The 26,208-nt window shown below is 42.2% G+C and overlaps 1 protein-coding gene across 1 annotated transcript in view; it reads left to right on the top strand.

The window, feature by feature from the left end:
* Nucleotides 1–26,208, top strand: part of LOC104509733 (E3 ubiquitin-protein ligase RFWD2) — a gene marked incomplete at both ends in the record, with an annotated part of 60,891 nt that overhangs the window by 13,438 nt on the left and 21,245 nt on the right. The window contains 3 exons of the mRNA XM_010151768.1: nt 13,042–13,159; nt 17,005–17,129; nt 18,139–18,299. Coding sequence (XP_010150070.1) covers nt 13,042–13,159; nt 17,005–17,129; nt 18,139–18,299 — 404 coding nt within the window. The remainder of the gene's footprint in view (nt 1–13,041; nt 13,160–17,004; nt 17,130–18,138; nt 18,300–26,208) is intronic.

The following is a 26,208-nucleotide window of genomic DNA, read 5'->3' on the forward strand; positions in this document are numbered from 1 at the left end:
CAGTGATGCAGAGTAAGAGCACTTCCCAAAAAAGTGCTTTTCCTTCAAAGGTGTTTATGCCCTTCCCCAGCAGCTTTTTGCATGCTTTTCAAAGGTCTTCCCTGTGCACTGTCTTCAACATTACAGAATGGCATTGTACTCAGGCTTTGAAAGCTGCTGCCTTTCTTTCATTGTTGAAAGGCCACAAAACAAACCATGCCGATTCACAGCACCCAGCGTGCCAAAGGACTCCTGTTGCTATATCAACAGCTTTGTTTTCATTTGCAACTATTACCCACCCCTTAAGATCCCTGCATCACCCTGATGCACTTACAGTTCAAGGTCATATGTGGCTTCTTTATCAGCATCGTTCAATTTTTGCTAATATACCTGGTGTCCAAGCAGGACCACTTTGGAGACCATCCTTGTCCAGTGAAATACTGATTTTTCTGCTGCAGTAACTGGAGCAGTGATTTCTTTTACAAACACCTCTCTGTAGAGCTAGCCTTTCATGCTGCTTCAGATCTGGTGACTTGCCTGGCTTGTCACTCAGCTCAGAAGAATGATGCGATATTAATGACCAAAAAGGCAGTGTGCCTCTTTGGAAGAGAATTAATGTTTTCCAGCTGAAAGCAAGGTCTTACCTTAATAGATTCTCATGGGTAAGTACTCTGCTTTATTGAAAGCCTGCAGTGACTCAGAAAGAATCTATTTGTGTGAATATATGACATGTTTAGGGTGGAGTTAGGCAGCTTCTTTGGGCTTAAACTACAAGATTACCTTCAGCGTATGAATTAAGCGCAGTATTCAAGGCACAGACAAAGGTTAGGCTTTGAAGCCTGTGGAAAAACTTCACAGCAGTCTCAAAATTCAGTTTTTATGAAATCAGAATGGCATGCGGCAGTACAGGACTTGCCTGTTACTTGTATTGGACTTTACCTGCAGGGTGTCTTTTATTTTTGCGGGAACTTCTGCCAGTCGGTGATCTCTGAGGCTACTGACAGGGGAAGTAGGGGACAAAGTCAGTGTTTTGGAAGTGCATGCTTGTCACCTTATAACTTCAACTCATTCCAGAATTCATGACAAATGTTTCATTTATTGTAACCTTTGAAAGCATCTGCAGCACTTGAGTCAGTTGAGGGTTATTTGGAGGAATCTGTATTTTTGGCCAGTGTGGTTCTGATCATACCTGTCTCAACTGTACTTAATGTGAAGGGAGCACTGAGTACAGTGGTTTTATTTAGGTTAGAACACCGTCTTGAAGGTTTGACTTAAATTATCCTCCTTGTATGCTGGGATGTAACGAAGTGGAGTGTCAAACCATGCCTTCTGCTGTCCTGGTGAAGACAGTCTTTCTGGGACTGGTAGGTAGATCACATTCTGCTTCTGCTCAGGACTGACAATCAGGAGAACTGCAGCTATGCCATGTTACTTAAGCCTGCAATGCTTCCAGTTGAGTTGACTTGCCCATATCTGCACATCAGAGATACTACCAGATCAGTCAGACTCTGCATAGTGTCATCCTGCCTTGCTGCAGCTGATTCAGAGGAAATCAGGAAGGGATGTGAAACCACTCATAGGCATGCAGGATGTGTACTTGCAAATTTATCATAAGCTTCAGAAAAAAGCCTCTAACCTTTTTAGTTGCACAGAAAAAGTAGTATCTGACTTGTATTGGATAAAGCGTTCTTAATGAATAGTGAATAACCATATAAAGAGCTATTGGGAGTTTCTAAACTTTATCATGGAGGTCGTCACACTTCAGTAACAAGTGAATGAATAAAATGAACTTGTAAAGCTCCATTTGATTCTCTGGAGAAAAGGATAAATCTGTCATTAGCAGTAATCTGTGCTAATTGTTTGCTTAAATATTCTTTTCCTGAACACTTTCTCTTACGACTGGTGTAGAAGTCATTTAGTCAGTGTTACAAAATTCAAATTAAAATTGAAATGAGCCTTGAAATTCAGGAACAGAATAGGCAACTCCAAGATCCATCTCTTCTTCAGAATGCCAAATTGCTCTTGGTACTAGCTGTTGCTCTATTCCTTGGAGTTTAATCCTTTCCAAACTCACCAATTTCCAAAGCTGCAGTTTTTCTGCTAGCTCATTTAAATGAATTGCTTGTTGGAATGACATCGTCTGTAATAGCTTCCTGTGTTCTCTCCTGTTCAGACTGCTGCATAGATCAACTATTCCAGCCTTTTTATTTGGGTACTGTGCACATCTAGGCTTTGTATAACCTAACTACTCCTTCCATACCACCTGGTGAAGATTGCAGTGTTGCCTAGGAAAATCTGTAACCTGCAAATGCTGTGTGGGCGCTCATCAAAAAGGCATCTTTTTCCCTAGTGTCTGAGCATCTAAGCATTGCACACATTTTTAAGAGGAGTTTTTGAACCCTTGGGCTAGGTTGAGAGGAGTTCTCTAAAGAGGCCCTGGTAGCCATTTGAATCTCAAGATGATGTCAAAAAGTGAGACTGTAGGTATGTGTAAATCTAGTCTGTCTTCACATGACTTATTTAATTGCCTAGGTAGTGTGCATTGCTTCTTTTCCACACTGGATACCTGTGTATTACTGTGTATTTTGCCATGCTTATCTTCTTGTCTGCATAAGCTACCAGACCTATGGGGTTTTGGTGTAAGTGTTTGTATCTGGAGCTTGGATATTGGCGATTGTGACACTGTATTTCATGTCACTTGTCTCTTTCAGTGGAGTCTACCTTGAGGGCAGTATAGGTAATTAATCAGATCACCACCTCCAGAACCTAGTAAAGGAAGGCTTGTATCTCTGCAGGCTGGTGAAGCAAAATGGAGTTCTGGGCCAAAATTAGGTTTGACTGGTAATTTGGCAAACTTGTGTCCTCAGCTGCATGTTGTAATGCATATGGCAACATCCCACGCTTTCCCTAGAGCCAGTTTGACTGCTCTGAAGCCTGGTTGTTTCTTTTTATGTGATGTTTGCTGAGATGACAAAACCCCTAAAGCTTTTGCTTCATATGTGTACTCTTGCAGTCTTTGGGAGGATGTTCCTCTTTGTATATACATTTCGTAGTGCCTTAAGCCCTTATCTACATGATTTTGGCCTCTTGGAGCATGTGGTCCCTAGGAGTCAGACTGTGCTGCCCCTTCCCTCCATCTCAGCTCCATAACTGCAGAACCTCGAGTCATTCAAGAACCAGAGCTGACCTGTGTTTGCAGAAAGAACGAATATTGTGTCCAACAAGTATCTTGAATCAGGAGAGATCTGTTCAGCAAATGAGGTAGCGCTTTTGGCTTTCACAGATGTATCCAGTGGCTGTTGTACAAATAAGATTGCTGGTGCTCATGTGAGAAGTTCCAGATCTTCAGAGATGTAGTTTATGTAGGCAACATGGGTTAAAGCATTTTTACTATAAAAATGACTGTTCTTCACATGTTCTTGGTGTCTTAAAACTCATTTTGGACATTGGCTGAAGCGTACTACTTGTCAAAATGAGTTTTAAGACATTGGCTGAAGCGTACTACTTGTACCTGTTATATAGTCAAGCAGAAAAGTTGGATTAAGAGTCTCAACAGTACAATTATTTTTTTTCAGACACAACTCATTATTCCAAAAGCTGTAGGTTTACTGCTGTTGTCGTCATTGGCTTTGTAACATTAGTAAGTCTTCCTTATGTGTGCTGAATATTTTGATTTTCCAACAGTCTGGTAGAATGTAATACTTGAATTGCACAGAAACCAGCTATCCCTTATTCCTGTGAGAAATCTCTGTAGCTCTTTAAAACCATAAAAGTCAAAGTTTCAAAGGAGTTCTAGAGAAATCTGTTTTGCTTCCCTATCCTATCGGAGACCTTTTCTCAACTGATTTAAGATCTCTAATGTTTTATGCCTCTTCCTTCTCTCCTTAATACAAGACAAGTTATTTAGGGTGGAGGTTTTATGGGCTGCTGTGTCAAAAGCTTTAGACAAGTCAGTAAAGAACGTCCCCAGTGTGTAAAGACCATTATCAATAACCTGGCAAATGTCATCTGTAACTTCAAGCCGTAGGGAATCTGTTGAATACAAAGGTTAAAAATCCAGTTGGTGGTTCCCATCAAGGCTGCTGTTCCCTTCATCTGTTCAGCAGAGGGAGATATAGATCTTCAGTGAAATGCTAGTGTTGATATACATTTAAAAAAAAAGGCACATTTGGTGTTAGTAAGAGATGAAAATCACTGGCTGAAGCAGGGTATAGTCTTCCCTGCAGAGCCCTGTTAAAATATTTCAAGTGCCAACCTGAAACCCTCTACTGCGGCATCCCTGAGCCTGTCCTTGGTAGAAGGAAAGGTAGAAGTTTTTTATTATGCTGTTGGTGTTGCCATAGATTAAACTGCGGCTACCAGATGTGTTCAGTCTAACCTCAGCCCTCTTTATTTCAGTGTTCATTGAGCAGACTTTTCTCATGTTGCTTTTTGTCATCCAGTCTGCTAAACAGAACACTGTTAGGCATTTTCCTTCTCAAAGCTGTTCTCTTCCTTTATTTAAATGAAAACCTGGAGTGGATTTGTGTGGATTCCCTAAATATTATTTTTTGGAGGCTGGATTTGTATTGGATTCCCTAAATATGATTTTTTTTTTTGGAGGCTGTTGGCCAGCATCTGTAATGCAGTGTAGTAAAACGAGATTGAGTTGTCATCCCCCAGTATCCATGTGCCTTCCTCTGTTTTAGAAACCACCTTTCATCTCTTCGCTAACATCACATGCTCTCTGGCTTCCTCACTTAAAAGCTGGTTTTGGTTTTTTTGGGTAAGATTTTGCCACCAGCAAAATAAATCATACAGACCTCCCTTAATCTTGTATAGTCTTCAGAGCATGCTGTAAGGGAAGAGCACATGGGGAGGCTTTGACATGCAAAGAAAACAGATATTGAAAGCTTTTCCAAAGTTCAGTCCCTCTTTGGATGGCCGTTGAATTTTTGACACCTATGAAGACAAGGTGTGCGGGAGCTCACTGGGAGTCTGGTACTATGGCTTTTGAGACAACTTGTCTAGACAGAACTCCAAGAGCAAACATGAATGAAGTACTGCATCCCAAATCATCTCAGGCACACACATGAAATACAAAATAAGGACATTGTTCCAGTTTGCAGCTGTGGACCAGAGCGTTGTTTCCGGAAGAGCTTGCTGAGATTCCCCCAGGGCAACAGGAGATGCTTATGCAGAGGAAAAACTCTTCCTTTACTGCAAAGGGAACTTCAGGTAGAAAGAGGAGGAATAAGCAAATGCATCAAATAGGTAATTTTGTCTTATAGAAACAAAGTACTTGCAATTTCAGCTGGAACATAAAATTGTGAATACAAAGCCATATCCAGCAAACATTTTAATGTGCTTGTAACAATCACTGCTAGGATTAAATTTTCTTGTGTTATTGAGTTGTTTTTTTTTTTAAGGGAAACTATGTACGGGGAAAAATAAAAGTTAGCTTTGCCTGTGCTGCACTGTTCTACAGGGAGACGTTGGGGTGAAATGAATTTATTTCTGCTCTCCTCCTTATGTGATTTTTCATGCTGCAAGTGGAAAACAGCACACTGCATTCTTCAGCAAAATGCTCTGGATAGTTTTGTCTGTCAAAGGTTCTTTGCTGCAGGCTGTATCAAACCCATTTTTAATCTCCTTCCTTACAGTAGGGGAAATGGTTTGTAAAGAGGGCACTGGTGTCAGCTCACTGCTGTCGATATCTAATTTCTTTCTCAGAAAATTCTTGTGTTAATTTGTGGTGCAGGGCTTTGTTCGCTTGAATTCAAGTTCACTTTGTTTTCCTTCCCTAATGAATTGTTGCCTTTTCTCTTTTCCCAGAGCATCTATTTCCTTTATTCAGTGGAAACTATCACAGTCTTCTCTGCCTGAAATGGCTTGTGATAGGCAAAGTCTGTGGTGATCATAGCCCATGCCGATATTACTCTGTGAAGTGAAATATCTTCATTGGTGTTTCATTGGCTAGAAGGCTTTCTCACCATGTTTTTGTTGAATGTCCAAATGTCACACTGGCGCTTCTGTTGCTGTAATAAAGACACATCCCCCACTCCCCCCCCTACACTATCTTCTGCCCTGGAAGAGACCCAAGATTAAAAATACACACTCTTTTTTTTGTGTGGTCCTTGCATGAAGGTTCACCTGTCTTGAGTTGAATTATTCCGGAAGATAGAGTGTTCAACTGTTCTGTATCCCTGGTCTTCTCTAGAGAGCAAGACCCATGTACAGATGCTCAAACTCCAGGCTGCATTTCTGCTGTATGGGAGATTAAATCTCCACCCTAATCTTTTTGAACAAAGCCATCTCAAAGTGCTGTTCTTCGGTACTACAGGCTTGTCAACAGTTGAAGTTCAGTAGTTCTCAATTCTTTTTTATTAGTAAGGAGAAAAAAAAAGAAAAAAGGAGAAATAAACTGTATGGCAGTACCTTGTGCCATCCCCATCATGTGGGAATAGGTAGATAAAACCCAAAAGATCTGAGAAGCACAAACTTGTGCAGCAGAACATAGCCTAAGCATTAATGCTGTAATGCTGAGAGGGTGGGCTAATGCCTTGCCTTTATGTCAAATAGCTTAAGCTAATTTGGATTTAAAAAATTCTCCTTAATCCTTTGACATGGGTACTTTTCAAGGAAGCTGAGATGAGAGTTTACAGAATCTGTCTTTGGAAATGTTCAAGGCTTTACTGAGTAGGACCCTTGAACACAATTATTTAACTTGGAAGTTGTATCCAACTTCAGAGTTGTCCCTTCTTTGAGTGGAGAGTTGGACTGTCTGGATTCCAGAGGTCCCTTCCAAACTCTTATTCTGTGACTTTCAGGGCCCTTGAGTAAAAATGGATTTCAAACAATCTGTACTCTGCCTAGGATTAAGTTTCAGTTTTGGACTTCTTAGTAATCAAATCTTGTCTTTTGACCAGCCTTTGGTATCGCTGCCTTTGTGGGCAGATTCTGTTGCCTGGTGTGGAGGTACAGAGAAGAATCGCTGGAGAGGTTCCACTTCCTTATTAATAGCTTTTTAGTTAGTCTCTGAGTAAGTATGCAGCTTGTTACGTGGCTTCGAGGTCAAGAGCGTGCTGAGGGTTTTGTAGGCCTCCTCTCAAATTAAAGGAAATCTATTTTAAAGCACTTTGTCTTCAAGGTTCTGCTAGCAGCTGTGTCTTTTTTCAGGTTTCTGAGAAAGAGCAGCACTTGTTTACCTGGCCCTTGTTCAGGTTTCTGTAAGGACGGAGGTATCTAATGTGCCAAGTCATCTTCAGTGCACTGCAGTAGAGTAGTACAGTGTATTACTGTTGATTTGAGTTTATTTTTAAATCAGGATGTTGGTCCTTCTTATCTCCTTCCTCTTTCTCCTCACTAACAGAGGAAGAAAAGTTTTTAACTGTGAAAACTGAGGTTGCACGTGAACCTTCTGATTCTGTTTCCGTTTTTAGTCTAGCCAAAGGTTTACCTCTGAGGGTGCAAGCGTCCTTTTTATAAGCAAGAAATCACACCAAGCCTGGCTGAAAGAGATGTTTGGTTAACTCCTCTTGATGGCAAACTTATGTTCTTCTACTGTGGTTTTTTTTATCTATGTTCAACTAAAATTCAGTAAGGTGGCTTGCCCTCTCCATGGAATGCTACTTTGGGGAATGCAACATGTACCTTTTCCTTTCACCTGGGGACACTTGAAACACAAGCTTTGGTTTGAACCACTGGGCTCTGGACACTTGAAGGCATAAGGATATGACTTTATTTTCCTGCTAAACAAGTTGCCTAGGTGCAATTCTGGGTAGCTTTGAAGGGTTCATTCTGTCCACTCTCTGTGCTGAGTAATTTTGCTTACACTTGGTATACAGAAGAGAAACAAGTGAAAGATCAATTTCTATAAGTAGATGTTTAAATACAAATAATTGGATTTCTGCTAACCCCTTCAATATGTATTGAATAATGTTGGCTTCCTTCAGGATCTCTGAAATGATTTTTTTAATCAGTGAAAGTAGCAAAGGAATCAAACTCCCCATGCCTCTCATCTTTCTTTAAAATACTTTGTGGGCTTTTTTACCCTTTTGTTTTGTTGCTTTTTTGGTTTCTTCAGGATAACGTGATTGAAGGTGGACAGAGGTATCTTGCATGAAATCTGCTCTGGCTCAGTTTAAACCCTGTTGAACAAATCATTTAAATATATCCCTTAGACTATAAATGGTCTTTTTATCTTATGCACAGACTTTCACTGGTGAAAACAGGCAGCCTTGATCCAAGCATGAAGTTCACATGGAGGAATACAAATGGATGAAGCTGAGGGAATCATTAGCTGAGCACATGAGCTGCTAGATAGAACAAATCAGATCATCATGGTCAAAGAAGCACAAGAGAAACCTGTTAAAGATTATGCTTTAGCCTGGGCTTCTGTTTCAGTAGAACAGCTGTAGCATGAGGCATGCAGGACTGCAGGCTGTAGCCAGAGCAGTAATATATGCAATTAACTTGACACCTAAGTTTGGTATTGAATATCTTTCATTAAAAAAAAACATCCAAAATGTGGTTTGATAACAGAAGACTTTGTAACAGAACACTTAATTAACATCTTGCTCCCCACCCTGCAACTTGGTATTTGAATATGGGCATCTTCTTGGCTGTAACATTCATTTGACATGTAGCAGTGAACACCACTTACATTCTCAAGTCTGTAAGCACTGAAAAATCTGGGAGCAATATAAATTACTTACTTTTTGACTGGATCAATAATCTAAATATTGAACAGTTGAGAAGTACGCATTTCTAAATGATTGAAATAAGAAAAATGATCATTGATTCTCTAGCAATTCAGTTTTCCAGGAGAGGGCCACAGAACCTTTGTATGCAGCTCTTGAGGCTTTCTAGTGGTTACATCCATTGAATATAAAACTGTTGCACTGCAGGTAAATTTTTATTTTGCTGTCCTTGGCTTAATATCCCTTCAAGTGATTCTTGGTCAAAAAAAGCCTTGCGGGGGGTCTGCGAGTTAGCTTGTACCATAGACTAGTTAATGTTTGTGGTGAAGGTGGGTGAGGCATATGACCTGGAATGTGGATGTTACTGAGAAGTTCTGCGTACCTGGAGAGTTAAATCACTCTGGTTTTAGGTTGTGTGCGTTGCTGTTCTGGATGTAGTGGTATTCAGTGAAACAAACTGCTGCTGCGTGATGCTCTTTCTTAACCCTTGGCTACTCTTTCTGGAGTTGCTGCTCCTTAGTACATTTTAAGAGCTTAGCAAGAGGTGATGTGAGCCGGAAGCCTGCTAGTAACCACTGTTTTGTGAATTTTATTAACAAATCTTAAGTGTAAGGAGAATCACCTTTGGTAAAAACAGACTTTGCCTTTTTTGTTTAAACAACTGAAAATCCAAGAGCAATTATAGCTTTCTGAACAGCACTGAAATTACCTAAGATGTTGGTTGGCTACATTAGCAAATCCCAGCTCTCTCTTTTTGTAAGTTTTTAACCTGATTTTCTAACCACATCATCAGTTCATTTGCTGTGCCCCTATCCCTGCAACCAAGCTGAGTCTGAGACTGAGAAAGTGCTGATCACTTCACCTCATACATCACAGCACCATGTTTCCCTTTTGCCCAGTTCCTGCTGGCTGGAGTCTTGTGAATTTATGAGCTGACAATCAGTGAGGGATACCATCCCTTGCTGATGCGAGTTATATTTACTGAGGAGGTTGTGAGATACTTCGCAAGTTTGGAAAAGCCTGAATTCTTGATTAGTTATCACTAGATGGCCCAAAGGTGAAAGGCAATGGCATCTTAAGGGAAGTAAGCAGTTCTTGAGCATTCTGGAAGAGCAATATTTAAAAACTAAAGCTTGTGGCTGGAGACCTCACAGCAGCAGTGGCAGAGCTTAGCTGCCCTTTTTGCCTTCTGAGATCACTTTAAAAAATAAATAAATAAAATAAATACTGCCTGCCAGCAAATATTTGAATTCAGAAGGCACAGCAGCAGCATTCTGTCATGCTCAGCTTCTGCAGTGACATTGAACTAGACAAGAATTGCTTCAGAGTGTTTAATTTGTTATGGTATCTATACATGTTCTTCCCCATTATCTCATATATATTTCAATTAAGCCTGAATGCAGAAGAAAAAGTAAAGCAGCGAGCTGTTGCTGCCCAAGGGTTAGGCAAGAGGTGTTTAACTGTGAAAATGTCATTTCCAAGTTGAAATTATTCTAAGTGAGTTTTCTGGTCAGGGTAGAAACTGTAGAGATGCAAAAAAATTGCCAAGTGACTGTTCTAATGAGCTCATGGTTGAGGAGCAGAACAAGAAGCAAATACCCCTGTGCATGGCTAGCTAGCGGTGGAATATACTGAGGGCAGGAGCCAGCAGTGGGATGCTGCATGAGCTCATGGGCTCTTGTAGAATTCAGGAAATGTTTGATTTCCCTCTGCCCACTCCGTTTTCCTTAGCTTCAGCTGCCTCTTAGGACTGTTTCTTTTGGAACACCCTGCCACCGCCCCTCAGACTTGCTGGCATGCCTGGGATGCTGCTGGTCATGGACAATTTCAGCTCATCAAATTCTACCAGGCAGAATGGCTGCTGGGGTACCTGGGAGTTGTATTTTTCTCATTTAGCTTCACTTCTGGGCTCTCTGCTTCCTCAGCAGATGGCATTTTTATCATGTTTTTGGAAAGTCCATATGGCCTACAAGAGAGAGTATCTCTTCAATTGTAAAACATGACCACCTGTTCTGATTTTAATGAATGCAGTGAGCATTTGTCTTCATCTATCTACTTTAAGGTAGCTGCTGCAATTGAATTTAAAAAAACCCTCAATTGGGTGCCAACACTTTGGCTGCTGAAATAATCAATTAATAATTAAATGGCTAATTTTAGAACCCACTGGTCTTGCCCATTCCCTTGGACTCGTGATCAAAGCAGACAGTGATTGATTGCCGAGAGGCACACGGGGTGCTGGGGCCAGATGCTGGCAGGCTTTGAGCTGTTTGTTGTGATGCTTAGAAGGTGAATGCAACTTGGTGCCTGTTCTGCAAATGAACTTGTCTTTCCTGGTCTAGCTCTTTCTTCTCCGCATTGCTCCAGATGCTTACACACAGCTGCCCACAGGTCCCCCTTTCCCTGTCACCCTCTGAATGATAAAATCTGGTGCTCAAAAGGTAGCCTAATGATGGGCCAGCTGGAGAGGAGGTTGAAACTGTGAGCAAAAATAGGTTTGAAAAGCTTATCCACTAATTTCCTGTAAAGGATTCCTAATACAAAGCCCTACTAGAATCATTCAGCTCATGAAAATAACAATTGCTAGTTAACTTTTTTGTAGCTCCTGCAGCAGGTATGCCAGCCAGATGAGAAAATGTGGTTTTTGGCTCAAAAGAGGTAGAAGGGACCAGGATACCTTGTTAAAGGAGTGTTAACACTTAATTCAAAGTCTCTTTGAAAATTAACCCCTTTATTCAATAAGCCTTTTGTGACATCATCTTGTCTAAAGCTAATTAAGATACCTAAATGGTAGGAATGTGCTGGGAATTTCGGTTGATGGTGTCAGCTGTTTAGAAGGTTAATATTTGTGAGGTAGAAGAAACAGGAGCATTTGAAAGAGTGCTTGGGGGGTACAGCACTTCCCAGCATTTCAGTGCTAGCAGTAATGGGTACTGTAGGTGCTGGGTTTCAGCCCAGCAGGGTAATTTAACAGTTGGATGTAAGTGGTGGAGAAGACTTGGTGTGGCTGCTTGGAGTGTCTGCTTTTACACAGTAAGGAGAGAGAGCCAGAAATCTCTTACCAGAGAAGTGTCTGATCCATTCTTACGCAGAGCACAAAATGCTGGAAGCAGTTAGAGAGAAAGGTGACTTACCTGCTTGCCTTGTTTTACTGAAGGTGTTTTTGACACAGGCCCCTGTCCTGCTATGGCCACCAATTAGCCTGTTAATATGAGGGAGAAGCTACCCTTGCTGGTCTGACGACAGTTGCTGTAGCCTGATCGATGTAAATCCAGTTATCTCTCAAACCACATGAGATTGTGAGACAGCTGGGGGGTTGTTTGTACGACTGAAAGCCTGGCTTTAAAACACTGAAAATACAAAAATAACTGTAGCTATTGGCACTTAAATTCATTTCTATGTAATCTTTATCATAAACTTATATTGGGGGGGGAGGGTTATTTCAGTGGGAGGAGGGTCAGAGTGGTTTTCAGCTGACATCTGGGTATCGCAAGTTGCTTGGTGAGGAACTCGTCCAGCTCAGTTTCCTTGCATATGTGGCCTTCCCTCCCTGTGTTTCCAGAATAGCAGGGAATAATTAAATGAAGTTCAACATTAAAGGCTCAATGTCGGGAACGGAGAAGCTTATTAACCTTGTTGAGCTGGAAAGTGTGCTGGGGGTGTTTTGAGTCTCATGGGATTTCTATTCTTATTTTTCTCTTTTCTTGGGAATTGACACTTATTTCTGCAGAAAATATGTAATGTTAATTCTGTTGTGATCCTTTTAATGTGGTTGTGGCACTGCAGCATATCTATAAATTAAACCGTAAGAAGAACTGGAATTTAGTCTGTTCTTTCATTAGCAGAAATGCTAATTCTCTCTTGATTGGTAATAAAATCAAAGGAGAGAAGCATGGAGGTTACCCATTCAGGTAAGCATGAGAAATTTAATCCCTATTTTCCACAATCCCATTTAAATAACAAATAGACTAGGTTTTCAGCCTAGGGATCTTCAACAGTTTTTCAAGAGGGAACAGCTTGAGAAAGGGGTGCAGAGAATTAGAAATGGTAGATAAGAGTAGTTGGGCAGGGAGCCAAGAAGGCAGGCAGAAGAGGCAAGAGTCCTTTTAGCTTCTGGCTTGCACATGGGCCAAAAGGGGCTTGTGGGAGGACACGTCTATGTGCACCTTTTCCCCTTGCTGACTCTTTGAAAGGCTCTGAATTTTGGAGCTGTTCAAAGAAACCTGCTTAAACTCTTTGGCCATAATGCAGCCTGTTTATCCTAGATGAGGCTTTGAGAGATGTGGAGGCTGCAAGCAGAACTTCCATTGGGAGCTGACTATTGGAGGTCTTGTGCATCCTTCCTAACTGATAGAATTTTGCCCCTTTTCTTTCTCATCTCCAGATCACTGTGTTCACTACTACGATCTTCGCAACACTAAGCAGCCAATCATGGTATTCAAAGGGCATCGCAAGGCAGTCTCCTACGCAAAATTTGTAAGCGGGGAAGAAATCGTCTCTGCGTAAGTATTGCTTTTTATGTAGGCTAAAAACTTCATAACCCTTGCTTTTTGGAACTCTGCAGGGCCAATGTGCAAGTTCACCTGCGTGGGTGGGTGCACACTCTGGTTGCTGTGCTTTTTGAGAAGCAGTTCACTGCTTTTTGTTCCAAGACAAAAATAAAAATTCAGTCTTGGTGTCACTTGGCTGTGTTCTGTCTCCTGGAGCTGAAATGCTTAAGAGGAATACAAAGACAACTAGGTGCAGCCCCTGACTACCAGCCCTGGCTTTAGGAAGCTGGGGGTGAACTCTCCTTTTATGAAGTGCTGTGTGTGCTGAGGCTGGTCCTGACCAGAGCTCTGCTGTAGAGAAGGCTGCTGGCAGAGTCCTGAGGATAGCAATCTGCAGTAAAACAGAGCTGGTGAGTGACAGAAGTGATCAAGCGGTACTGCTGTTTCTGAAGAGGAGGTTTAGCTACAGCCCGAAAGCAACTTGAGTAGGACTGACTGATCTGTTTTCTGGTAACTTATTGATCTGCTCTGTGAAGGCCCTTTTTAGAATTATACTTGGGTTAGAGAGTAGACAAGAAGCTCTGTTTTGTGCTCCTAATACTGTGCAACTTTTCAGCTAGGGTAGACCATAAGGTCTGCTATGGAAGCCAGGAAGAAAAATATTCTACAGATTCTGTCCTGTTATGTGGCCAGATGTGGCTGCCCCAGTCCTAGGTAGGTTTTCAACCACATGGGAAGGAGCATGTCTCTCAGACTACGTAGTTGAAAGGTTTGAATGCTGGCTAAAAAAGCCTCTTCAGTAAACCAGAGGCGAGTCCCTCCTAGGTGGGGAAAATGCAAGCAACCCTGGGGGTCTGCAGGGGAATCTTTGATCTCAACATGCTCATGTAAAATGCCCGAGGGCAGCAAGGATGGATCACAGGGGTAGGTCTAGTCCCAGAAAGTACTGAGCCTTGTACTGAGCCAACAGTCATCCAGATTGGCTCTGTCTTGTGCTCTCACACCGTTTGCTGTAGAAGCATGGAGCGAAAGCAGTGCATTTTAAGGTGTATTCAGGCTGCTAGTGAGTTAAGCTGAACTGTGTGATGGAAGATTCCCTGGTGGGTTCTGGTACTGTTTATATTTAATAAGCTCTTCTCGTCTTACTTCCATTAACATTATAACTCTGTAAGGGTGCAGATTCATACCTGGAACACAGAGAAAAATTTAGTGATTTGAACCAGATCTGGGTAAGAAGAAAGTGTTTAACAGAAGCAGGAAGAGATTGAGAATATTTTACAGCCATCAAGTGGAACATCATTTATAGGATGTTTCAGGACAGAATAGCCCTGTCGCGCTTGAGCCAACCATCTGAGAAAGCATATCCCACAGTCCTGGGAAGAATATAGATAGAGCTGTCAGACTTGGACAGGCAACAACAGGGTGAGGGGACTAACTGGAAGGTTCACATATCTTTGTGTGAACAGAAAGAAATGTCAGGGAGAGCAGATTAATTTTCATGTCTTTCTTTTGCAAATTGAGGAGACAGCAGTAGTGACTCCCAAAAATCAGGCACTGATTTATTTTAAGAAAAAAAAATCATACGTATATTCAGATTCTCTAGATTTTGAGCTAAAGCTGTTTTATAGATTGCATTGACTGACTTCGCCTTGTAGAGTTAGGTTTTGACCTCAAGGGTGTTCAGAATTGCCTGCTATTTAGCACAACACATTGATTGCAGTGCTGATTTACAGAGAGACAGATTTAACGGAGCAGTGCATCCATGATTTTTTTTTTTTTTGGGGAGTGGAAAGGCAATGAAACCAGAAGAGCAGTGGAAACACCAGTAGGATCAATGGCCTTTTCAACTCCTTGCGGTCCAGTGGCAGATAACTTTCTTATTTTATGGCATGCTTATCCTAAGCGATGCAAATGTGCCTGGAATTTGTTAAAGTCTGTTACTAATGGAATGATTTTACTACTAAGTATTCTTATTTTAATGAAGAGATTGAGAATTTATGCCACTAAAACATAAAGGTTAAGTGCCGATATATATGAGGTCTTCTTGGTGGGTTAGCTAATAGCAGAAGCGGTCACAGAAATCTGACAGCTTGTAAGCCAGGGATTGGTGTTTTGCTGCTTTGCCCTGCCTTCAGAAAAGTTTAGTTTCCAGGCCACCTGAAGCTTTTAAAACCAGTGTTTTAAAAAATATGGATACCCTAATAGTGTAGAAGGCACCTCCCTGTACTTGTGGGCCAACAAAGCAGTAGTACATATCCCTTTGCTGTTTCTATGAGCTATGCTGCTACTGTGGTGGTAAGAACAAGAGAAGGGAACAGAGAGTGAGCAGCAGCATATAGGGCAGGGATGGATATGGAACAAGCAACAGGCAGACAATCTGAATACTCTGTTTTGGGACGCCCCTTGGTCAAGACCTGGGATGAGGAAAGCACTCCTGTGTAAGTCACAGTAGTACAGATAACGTTCATACCTTCATTCTGATCTGACCTCATACTATTATTATAAATGACTAATAAATCTTGCTGCAGCTCCCTTACTGCTCCTTTGTTATTCCGACTGTCGCTGAGGGCTGAGGTAAGTTTTTTGCAGCATAGCACGAGATGCGTCTCTTGTGCTATATTTTTAAGTAAATGTGACATTGGTGCAGGGCTAACTTGTTACATCGTTGGTAATATTTGATGGTTATTGGGTGGGGTTTGTCTTTCCCTTTAGCTCTTAATATTCAGAAAGCAGCAAGGGTGGGTGATGTGACTTGTAAGAGGGGGGTGTTACCTACCTCCCTTTCCTCCCATCCAGGAGGCTGACATATCCTGCTCCCAATCTCTTGCAAATTTAAGATTGGAACAGCACTACCCACTTCGTCAAGGGTGACTTTTCAGGGCTCCAGTCCTGCCACATCAGTGTTTTCTTCACCTACTGTATTGCTGTAAATCAGTGAGTGCAAGAATATCAGAGCCTGGCAATTGCCTGGGAAGTGAGAGGAGCTCATGCCCCCTCAGGTTTGGGGGAAGCAATTAATCCCGTATTTCCTGGAAACCTGGGATCTTCCTATTTTAGTTGAGCTCTGCCAGGCAGAGGGGACTACCTCCGCCTCCTTCCTTTTGCCAAAGGTAAAATGTTTGCACGTGGTAAATAGAAGAAACATTTTGAAGGCAGGTATGTTTGCATGTGGAGGAACAATGCAAAACATCAATTCTGATTTAATCCCAACAGAGTTTGTATATTTTTAATAGCAATAGTTAGCTTTGCTGCCACTGAGAAAAAAATTGAAGTTTTGAGAACTGTATCCATGCAGTCTCAATTACACATGAGCAAACCACATCAATTTAATGCTAATAGTAACTCTCAGCTCTTGGTATTGGGCAGGAGGAGGAGGAGGAGAACATGCTTTCAGGGCAACTGGAGGGGAATGAGGCTGCACCCTACCAGAGTCCTATAAAGGCATGAATGAGAGTTGTAGCCAGCAGAGAGAAGGGAACAGATTTTCTCTATTGCTGTAGAGGTTTAAAATATATATATATATTCAGTCTGTCTTGCAACTGTGAGGATACAGAGGACACAGTGGTGGCCCTAAGGCTCTACAGTTCAGTGAAGGACTCTGCAATTGATAGGAGAAGAGAGTAATACTTTGGGGAATTTTTTTATTCAAACATGTAATGTGTTTTGACAGGCTTCTAAAATAACATGATACCTTTCCAAGCTAGAGCTGAGTTGCATATGACTGAAAGTGGGATAAATCTCCTGGAGTGCACCAGGACTTCCTAAGTTTGTGTTGCAAGTAGGGTGTTAAGGAGCAGCGTTGCAAACAAGGAGTACCTGCCATATGGCAGCAGGGGAACTTGAGATACTGTTTTCAGGTCAACAGACAGTCAGCTGAAGCTGTGGAACGTAGGGAAGCCTCACTGCTTGCGCTCCTTCAAGGGACACATCAACGAGAAGAATTTCGTAGGGCTCGCATCCAATGGAGACTACATTGCCTGTGGTGAGTAGAGCAGCTGTCCTGACATGCTAATGGGTCTCCTTGGAGCTGGTGCCAGAGTTGCAAAGCACGCCAGCAGTTGTGCTATGTAGCTGCATGGGCTTTTTAATAGAGGATTATTCTGAACTTCCACCCTCCTTCCTTTCTTTGGGAATGGTGTAAGGAGCCCGGACCTAGGGGGGTCTGTACTTGTTTTTCTCCCATTTCAGATGAGTTCATTGTTCATGAAGATTCAGACTTGCTGACACCAAAAGTCAACTACTAATGTAGTTGCTGTTGATATGACTTCCAAATTTATCAACTGACACATCCTCATTGAGAAGCACTAATGCCCTTGTTGTGAACAGCTCCCCAGAAGACTAAATCATCCTTAAGAACCCTTTGGCAATTTCTGTCCTTTCACTGCTTAGGTTGCACTGTTGAACCTCTCTGAACCCACAGGTTGTGGTGGGAAAGCAGTGACAGGCTGATTGCTGTGGGATGAGCAGGACAGCTGTGCCAGCACTGGAGGGAGGGCCTTCGCTTGGGTACTTTCTGATCTCTACAGCTTGCAAGGCAGAAATTGGAATGGATTTCTAAATAAAGTCTGCACGCTGTCTAGTGTCTGACTTAAACCTCCACAGACCAAACTGTCATACTTGATTACTGCAAGCAAAACTGTGACAGTGCTACCTGTCTCGGAGCTGTAATGCCAAGCAGGCTGGGTGTAGTGGTGTTTCATGTGGAAGTGTAGATGCTCTGTGCCCTAAGGAAGTTATGGGAGACGGCTGGGATCCTGTATGTTTTGCAAGTGTGCTAGATACTGCTGTTGTCTTGTAATAAAACCTGGTCCTGTTATTAAGCATTGTGAAAGTTTGCTGTGGAGCACTCCCAGTTGCCAAGGCACCACAAGTGTGGTAACTACAAGGAGGAAATGTCTGGTCTTGTCTTAAACAATGAAAGAGCTAAGAAAGACTTATTTCTATGCCTGCTCCAGAACCTAATCTTGTATATTTATATTTTTTATTTCTAGGAAGTGAAAATAATTCCCTTTACCTATACTATAAGGGCCTCTCAAAGACACTGCTGACGTTCAAGTTTGATACAGTCAAAAGTGTCCTGGACAAGGACCGAAAAGAAGATGACACAAATGAGTTTGTGAGTGCTGTATGCTGGAGGGCACTACCAGATGGGGTAAGCTTTCTGCTCAGGCACCCAGCCAGGTGCAATAGGAATGCCTCCTGCTTTCTCACAAAATACAATCGCTGAGGGTTTGACTGCACTTGGTAGTTTCACATTTATGGATATTGCAGATCACTGTGAGAATGTGAAGATATGCAGGTTAACTGAAACACTGTGGGATGCTGGGGGAGAAGGGACTGCTGTACTCTTAACTCTTACACTTTGAGTGTTTGAGGTTTTTCTACTTGGCATCTGAAATCCCAAAAGCAGCATTGTATTTCTGGCACTTAAAAGTTTTTGTGGGTACTTGAGCAGGCTTTTTGTTGCTTTAATGAAGATAACTACAGAGGCTCGCTGTGGAGCCTTATCTCAGTGTTACTGTGTCTGTATGGGCTTGCTTACAGAAATACAGCCCCCGTGTTTTGATGAGTAGATATGTAAAGGAGGCAAGCCCAGGCTGCAGTCACCTCAATGACTGTTCCAGTGACAATTCATAGGCGTAGCGTGTGTACTAATGCTGCAGGCAGACCTGAGACAGCTTTTGTGAGTGGCCTTTCAGCATGAGGTTGCTCTAGAGAACAAAATGCTGCTTTTAAATTCAGAGCACTCTTGAAAACCTTGCATAAAAAAAGAACTTGAGCAAGTAACTCCTGAATGTATGTACAAGGGTTTGCAGGTCAGATACCTAATGGTCTTGTGAGTAGGAAGAAAGCTCACCCTAAATAGTCTTCCAGGTAGCTAAAGTCGAATGCTTCCTTATTGATGTCCTGAGATGTTGCATTTACAAAAATAGTGTTTTGGAAGGGTAATGTCTACCAATCTATTTCAGTATGAATAAACTGCCCCCACAATCGTGATTGAGTTGTCACTGGCATAAATTTACCTCAGATAGATGCTTCTGAATCAAAACAAAAAGAAACCTGAGTGTCTGAAACTGCACTTTCTATTTAAAAGTGGGCTGTTGTGGTTTGAAAGGTGGGCATGAGACTCAGTGATGTAGGATCACCAACTTCTTGCTGGCTGGGGATTTAGGAGGATTTGGTATATGCAGGTGTCCCAACTGACACTCTTCATCCAAGATGTAAGTTGCGTAATCTGTCTTTCTGCTGAATAAAAATACGTTGTTGGAACCTTTGTGTTCAGCAATGCCTTTTCCCTGAACTGCCTTCACTGCAGTGTTTGTGTTGGGTTGTCCTGCCTGCTAACCCCCTGGGCAGCTCTTCTACAGTCAACAAATTAACAGAGATGTCTCACCTCTGGTATTATTTCATGTTGCAGTCTGCTCCCTATCAGCTTTTTCTCTGATTAATATGCTTTATTCTGTTAGACCTTCTGCCTAAGTGACTGAGAAACTTTTGAGTAGTCACCAAGGGCTGTCAAGCAATTCTTCATAACCAGTATGAAACATGTTGTGCAAAAACGTAATAGTTAAATCAGGCCCATCAAGATTACACTAAATAACATTCAGGCTTCACTCCATTAAGCAGCACTCAAAATCTGTCACTAGTCTGATTTTTTTTCTTTTTTAATAATTCTTCTGCTTTTCCCTGGACTTCTTCTAAATTAGCCTGTTTCTCCTGTGGCAGCCACAGTACCCGGCTCTCATTTGGAAAGATAGCAAAAAGCTGCCTGTGATCTCAGAGCTACTGGCTAAGTAGTTTGCTTCTGTGTTTTACCTCAGCCTGTGGTGCATGCCACCCTGCTTTACATACTGAGCAAGCAGCCTTGCTTGCTTTTGCCAAGAGGTCTTAATGCTTCCTTGCACCGTATCTCCAGTCCCCCCGAGATGAAGTACTCTTCACCAATGCAGCCACACATTTCTTTTCCCTCTTCTATCAGCACAGCGATCCTCTCCAACCTAATTGAGACTTTGCTCGTGTTCTTAGGAAATTAAATTACTGCACAGCCAAAGGTCGCTTATGTCCACAGAGTCTTTCTCGAACGATGAAACACTTTTATTCTCCATTTTGATAATGTTTCTTAAATTTGGCATAAAATTTTTCAAATGAGCTTCATATATACAGGCTTCCCTAAAAGCTGACGTGTTTTTTAATGATGTTCGGATGAACTAGAGAAGGCCTTTGCCTCGCGGTGCTGTCAGCATCTATGGGAATTGGGGAACCCACAGTCTACTTCTGGTTTAATTGCAGACTTTGATCCCGGGTGAGTCACTCTGCCTTCGTTTCCTAATTATAAGAGTTACCACACCTACCCTTCACTGCTGGCAGCAATCACGCCTGCTCTGCTCAAGAGTGTGTGTGTGTCAAAGCAGCTCCAGCTGAGCAGCCACGTGAAGCTGGGCATGAGCTGGAAAACCTGCCCCAGAGCTGCAGGGAGCACAGCAAAGCTTTATACTGGGGTGGGTGTGCTGTTCTCCATGCCTTGCTGGGGGGGTTTAAAGTGGTCTTGCTTGTCTCTGTCTCATAGTCGTTGGGCAGTAGTTTCAGCTTGCTACCTGGAGTGTTGCTAAGGGGGGAGATGTATGTGCTGTGTACCAGCCTTTCCTGAGGGCTCCCCCAGCGGAGCAGACTCCTTGGTTTCCCTTGGGTGTTGCTCTCAAGGATTGTTCTTTAATTAACCTTTCGAGATGAGATGAGTAAGTTTCAGATCTGTCAGTTATCTTGGGAAGCATGAGTACATGTACTCCTTCACTTCATGCACTTAAGTGCAAAATCTCAGATCCTAATTAAAACTTGACTGAAACTTTCAGATGAAATGTCATTGATTCTTCCTTCGATCTATTTTTGTGTAATTCAAGCTTTTACTTCCTCCTGAGCCAAAGTCAAGCTGTGCCAGCAGCCATTGCCAGAACCCATGTTCCACACACACCACACACCCCATACCCCCGTGCTGGTTTTCCTTCACTTCTGAAGACACAGGGACCTTTCTGCTAGACCTGTCACCTTTCCAGCCGCAGAGGTCCAGCTGGCACCTTCTTTCCACCTGTGTCAAAGGCATAACAAGGGAGATAAAACACTTAGAGAAGAATTTTAGCATTTTGCATTAGGCTTACTCACTTTTCAACTCTTGAGTAATGTTTAGAAATAAGCACTACCTTGTAGGCTAATATTTTTGTTAGACTCTTTGGGAAGACAACCAGGCAAACAAAAAGACCTTTCAGTAGGTACTATAGGAAGCAAACCTTCACTCTGCTTCTTTTCGTCTGTGTTTTGGACAAAAGTAAGTAGGCTGTTTAATGTTTTTTAAATACCACTTATTTATGGTTTGTGGGGAAAACAATTTCTCACTTTTCATCTTAATCTAAAAATTGATCAATATTTAAATGTAGAGAAAGCTTCAGGACGCTTTTGGCCTAAGTGACCTGATAAATGTGGGTTAGACAGAGAGATGCTTTTCAGAACCTTCCCTGCAACAAATGCTTTTATTTCCCAGCTCAAGAAATTTATAATATAGCTGTGCCGGCCTTTATTTCTGGCACCTCGGCAGGTTTTAGCCAGCTTTTTTTGAAACGTGAATCTGGTCTGGAGATTGAAATATACATTCTTCTATTTTATTAGCATGTAAGCAGATGATGCTGTTGCATATAGGGAAATTAGGGTAGTGGCAGTAGCTCACTGCAGCTGGGTGGGTAGAGATGTTTTATTTGCCTTGAGAGGGTCACTCCAGTTACATCTAGGTATGTGGATAGTAGCCGAAGCAGATTGGTTTGTGCTTTGTTTTCCCTTGTGTCCTAAGTGATGTTTTCACCTTCCCTGAAAGGGTACACCTCTCATTTGGACCTGCTTTGCCATATTGCAGAGTTTGAGATGTGCCTCATACAGCTCTGTTAAATAATTGCATCTCAAGTAGCCCCTTTCCCAGTCAAGGTTAGTGTTTCTCAGAAAGAAGCTGTCAAAAGAGAAACCAAGGCTGAACCTGCTCCCAGGACAGCAAAAAGGTATTACCACTGCACACAGAAGCAATTTGATTATGTAGATTAAGCATGGTTCAATCTATCATAATCACTGTAAAGAAGCCATTTAATTTTGTACCTGTTTGCATGAGTATTCATTACTGCTGATAAGCAGGTTAGCTAGGGCAAGATTTCTCAAGCAGAAACGTTGAGGCTTTGATACCGGTAAGGAGATGCAGATAAGAGCAGAGAATGCCATGCAAATCAGCTTAGGTAAAAACTTGTTTTGGTTTTTTTCTTTTTAGAGGGGCAGGGAAGGGAAATCCATGGAGAACAGTGCTGCAGGCTTTAACCAAGTCACTTCGCCGCAGTGAGCGTGTGGGTGGTGGTGCGTGCTGGATGGATGCAGAGGTTTCCTGGCACTTGGGAAGACAGGTCTCGGCGTGGTGGCATGGCAGTGCTACAAAAGCAGCTCCTCTGCCTGACTGGGGAGAGCAGAAACCCCTGTATGTGTTTTCTCACCTCGTTGTTGCTCTTCAAAAGTCATTTTCATTTAAGGGAGTCTCAAAATAATCGTCTAGCCTGTAGCCACGCGTGAGCGGAGCAGGCTCTGGGGCTCCGGGCTTCAGGTTGCCTTTAGGCACTGTCCTATGATGGAAGTATCTTCCTAATGAGTCTTGCATCTCAGAACTTCTCTTTGTTAATCTAGGAGGATGGAAATGCGCCCTTCGAATAGGTTTTTGGTGCATCTCTTCAGAAAACAAGCTTTCTCCCATTTAGTTTTCCTTTCCTCTCAACATCCAGCTTTGTTTCTTAATGATGTCTGGCTTGAATTCTTTATATATAAAGCCTATAATTGTACTGCAATAAGCTGGTCACTTAATAGGGCTGTAATCTTGTTCGCTGATGAAAAGTAGCCATCCTTTGTTTCCTAATAGCCTAATAAATGGTACACAACGTACACAGGAGCTAGTCAGGGACTCTGAGAATTTACAATCATCACATTGGCTCCCTTTGCTGGAATTAATTTAGCCAATACAAATTATTTTGGGAAGTGATTCATTGCCATTTTAAAGCGCTAATTAATTTGGATGACTTGTGAACATAAAAAATGAAACCTCCTTTGTCATTCCCAAATAACCAGTGCTTATTCAGTGTCATTCTTAAGTAACTTGAAATATGAATTCCAGTGGGATTTTGGGGGGAAAATAAGTGCAAGAATTTTTTTGTTCTGCTTTGCTACTGAAATTTTATGGGCTCAAAGTTGGTGAAGCTGGGAAGTCAAAAGTCTCCACTCAGGGTTGTTTTATTTTTGCAGCATCCTCGACTAGTTGTTCAGATGTCAGTTAAGATACACCTAGGTAGTAATCCTAAAGTTTACGGGACAAATGCCTGCCTGGAGTGATCAGACCCAAGCTGTCCCTTGCTTGCCTCTGATACCAGCTGCTGGCACAGGTAGCAGCGTGAGTAGCTCCAACCACAGTATTTTCAGGGAGGATGCCTGCTGTTTTCTGACTCATCCTTCCCTTCCTAAACCAGGGCTGGCTGGTAGCATTCCTGTGCAGCATCTCCCAAAACAGTACTCTTGCAGATTATTCTCTGGTGCAGTACCACTTCATCCTGGAAATGTGGCAGTCTTCATCTTTTCTCTCGTGATCAAAATGCACAGGAGTTTACTGGAGGCTGAGAATGATCAGCTTTTAAGAAAAGCAAGGAGATGAGACTCTGATTGGGTTGATTCTAGTGGTTTTTCTCCCTCACCTGAAAATCTCCAAATATTTTGCCTCCCTCCTGTGGAAGCTGTCTAAGCCCTGTAGCCATGCGTGTTGTGAAGCTCGCAGCTCTCTGATGGCTTCTCACTCTTCTTCACATGCCCCCTGCTCTCTGGCCATTGGCAATGCTTTAAACAAGAAGTCGTCTTCAACTTTCATTACTTTGCTGCCTCACACTTTCTTTAGGTAGTAAATATATTTTATTTCTCTTCCATCCTGCATTTTTCATGTCTTCCTTATTCATTTGGAAATCTCAAATTCTTGTTAAAAACAAGTGGAACCCAGCGTATCAAAAGGTACATCATATATCATGCATGGTTGATTTCCACACCCCCTCTAAAAAAACCCAGCATATTACTTATGTATACTGACAAACACTGTATATATTGTTTTATATGCTGCTTGAAAAATATTTTCATATGCAGAATCATTTCTGCTTTCCAGATAAAAGCTGTCACAAGTTCAGTATGTATGCTGCTTTGTGCTGAACATACTCATATACTGTGTACCTACATCTCTTCAAATGCTCATTTTGGACACTCTTTTGGGGTTTTTTTCCCTGTGGCTAAGGAGAATGAATTAAAAAATACTCAGTTGACTAACAGTATCTTATTCCTCATCACAACCCTTGGAGTCCAACTGCAGAGAACTTGGGTGGGGGAGGAACCATACTTTATTAACAGTTCATGTATTATATTGAAATCTCTGTGTTGACACTTGGGTCCTTGTGAAAGACCATCTTGATAACGTAATTATGCAAATGACAGGTATTAGAAAAAAGTGTTTAATTTTGAGTCTTCTGTAGAAAAAGACAAATATTGGTAAATGTTCTTTTGGTATTGCTTCTCCTTGGTTGCAGGACACCCTCTGAGCTTCCTCCAGCGAGGGACTGCCCTCCCCCAGACTGAAGGAAGTCCCTGATAACTCCAACTGCTGTACTCCTTCCATCTAGTGTGTTTGGGGGGATCCTGGGGGCTGGTGGGGAGTGTGTGGCACCATTTAACTGTGCTGTTTTAGGGCTGGTGGAGGCATGCCTGTTAACTCTTACTCTGCTAGAGGCAGAGCAGCTGCCCCTGCTGCTGCTGCAGACGGGAGATGAGTCTGTCACATTTGTTCAGGTCCCCTGTGGTACTGCAGCACGCTGATATCATTCTAGCTTCTATTTTAAGAATAGCTTCTCTGAGAGATGTAGGTGGATCAGGTGGGGTTTTTTTTCTTTGTTGGTTTTAAGTTTACATTTGAAAACTCAACCTCTCTCCTACAGGATGAGGTGGTTTGGTGTCCCTCCCGCCCCCGCATAATCACAGAAAATTGCCAAGGGTTGATGGGTTGTTTTTGAAGTGAAGGCAGATCAAAGTCGCACATGTTTTGTGAATGAATGCGGTGTTTACTCTCAGACTTTTATAGCTGATAGTTGTTTACCAGTGTGTCTCTTCTAATGCCTAGAGAAGTAGGCAGCATGCTGTAGATAGGCTGAGGTCCTCCTTACTAGTCATCTCTTTCCTAGAGCAAGTGAGTGACACATTGGTGAACATAACTGAGTACTGTTGGCATTACAGTTCCAGTAGCTGATCCCAATGGTGCAGCTGTACAGATAATGGATTGCAGTTCAGTGCCAGTGCAAGCAGAGGTCCGAGCAGGCTCTTGTTGTTTCCTAGGCTTTAAAAAAATAAGAGCATCCCAACGCAATCACAGATTGTATTGTTTTGAACTGGGGACACAAAGAAGTCTCTGTGCAGCTGTCATTAAACTTGTAAGTGAATGTTTCTCTCCTGTTGTGGCTCTGCTGCTTTAGTAACCATTAATTCTTTATTCAATGATGAGGTTTTTTTAGTGAATTGCAAGTCAGGAATTCACCTGGCACATGAACTCCATTCCTTACTCTATCCCCAATTCCCTGCTGAAACTCAATCCCCAATTCCCTGCAGAACAATAATGTTACAAGGTACAAGCTGAAGTGCAGCAGTATGTATCACGTGGCCCTTCACATAAGTTGTACTGTTTGGGAAATAAGCTTAATAGAAACTTATTTGTGTTAGGGTGATAATCCTGTTCACCCTTATTATATATTGGGGAGGTGAGAGGAAAAGACCAGATTTGTATTCAGAGACATTTGCTCTTAGAGTTAAAATAATTGCACAACTGTGGGGTTTTTTCATTCTCCCACCCAACATCTGCAGTGCTGTTGTTGAGCCCCTTGGTCTGAACTCTATGTATCTTGCTGGGTTCTGGAGATGCTGATTAAATAATTGATGAGGCTGTTGTAAAGTTGGGGGGGGGGGGGGGGGGTCGGGTG

The sequence above is a fragment of the Eurypyga helias genome, unplaced genomic scaffold, assembly GCF_000690775.1.
Source record: "Eurypyga helias isolate BGI_N326 unplaced genomic scaffold, ASM69077v1 scaffold6395, whole genome shotgun sequence".
Taxonomy (NCBI): Eukaryota; Metazoa; Chordata; class Aves; order Eurypygiformes; family Eurypygidae; genus Eurypyga; species Eurypyga helias.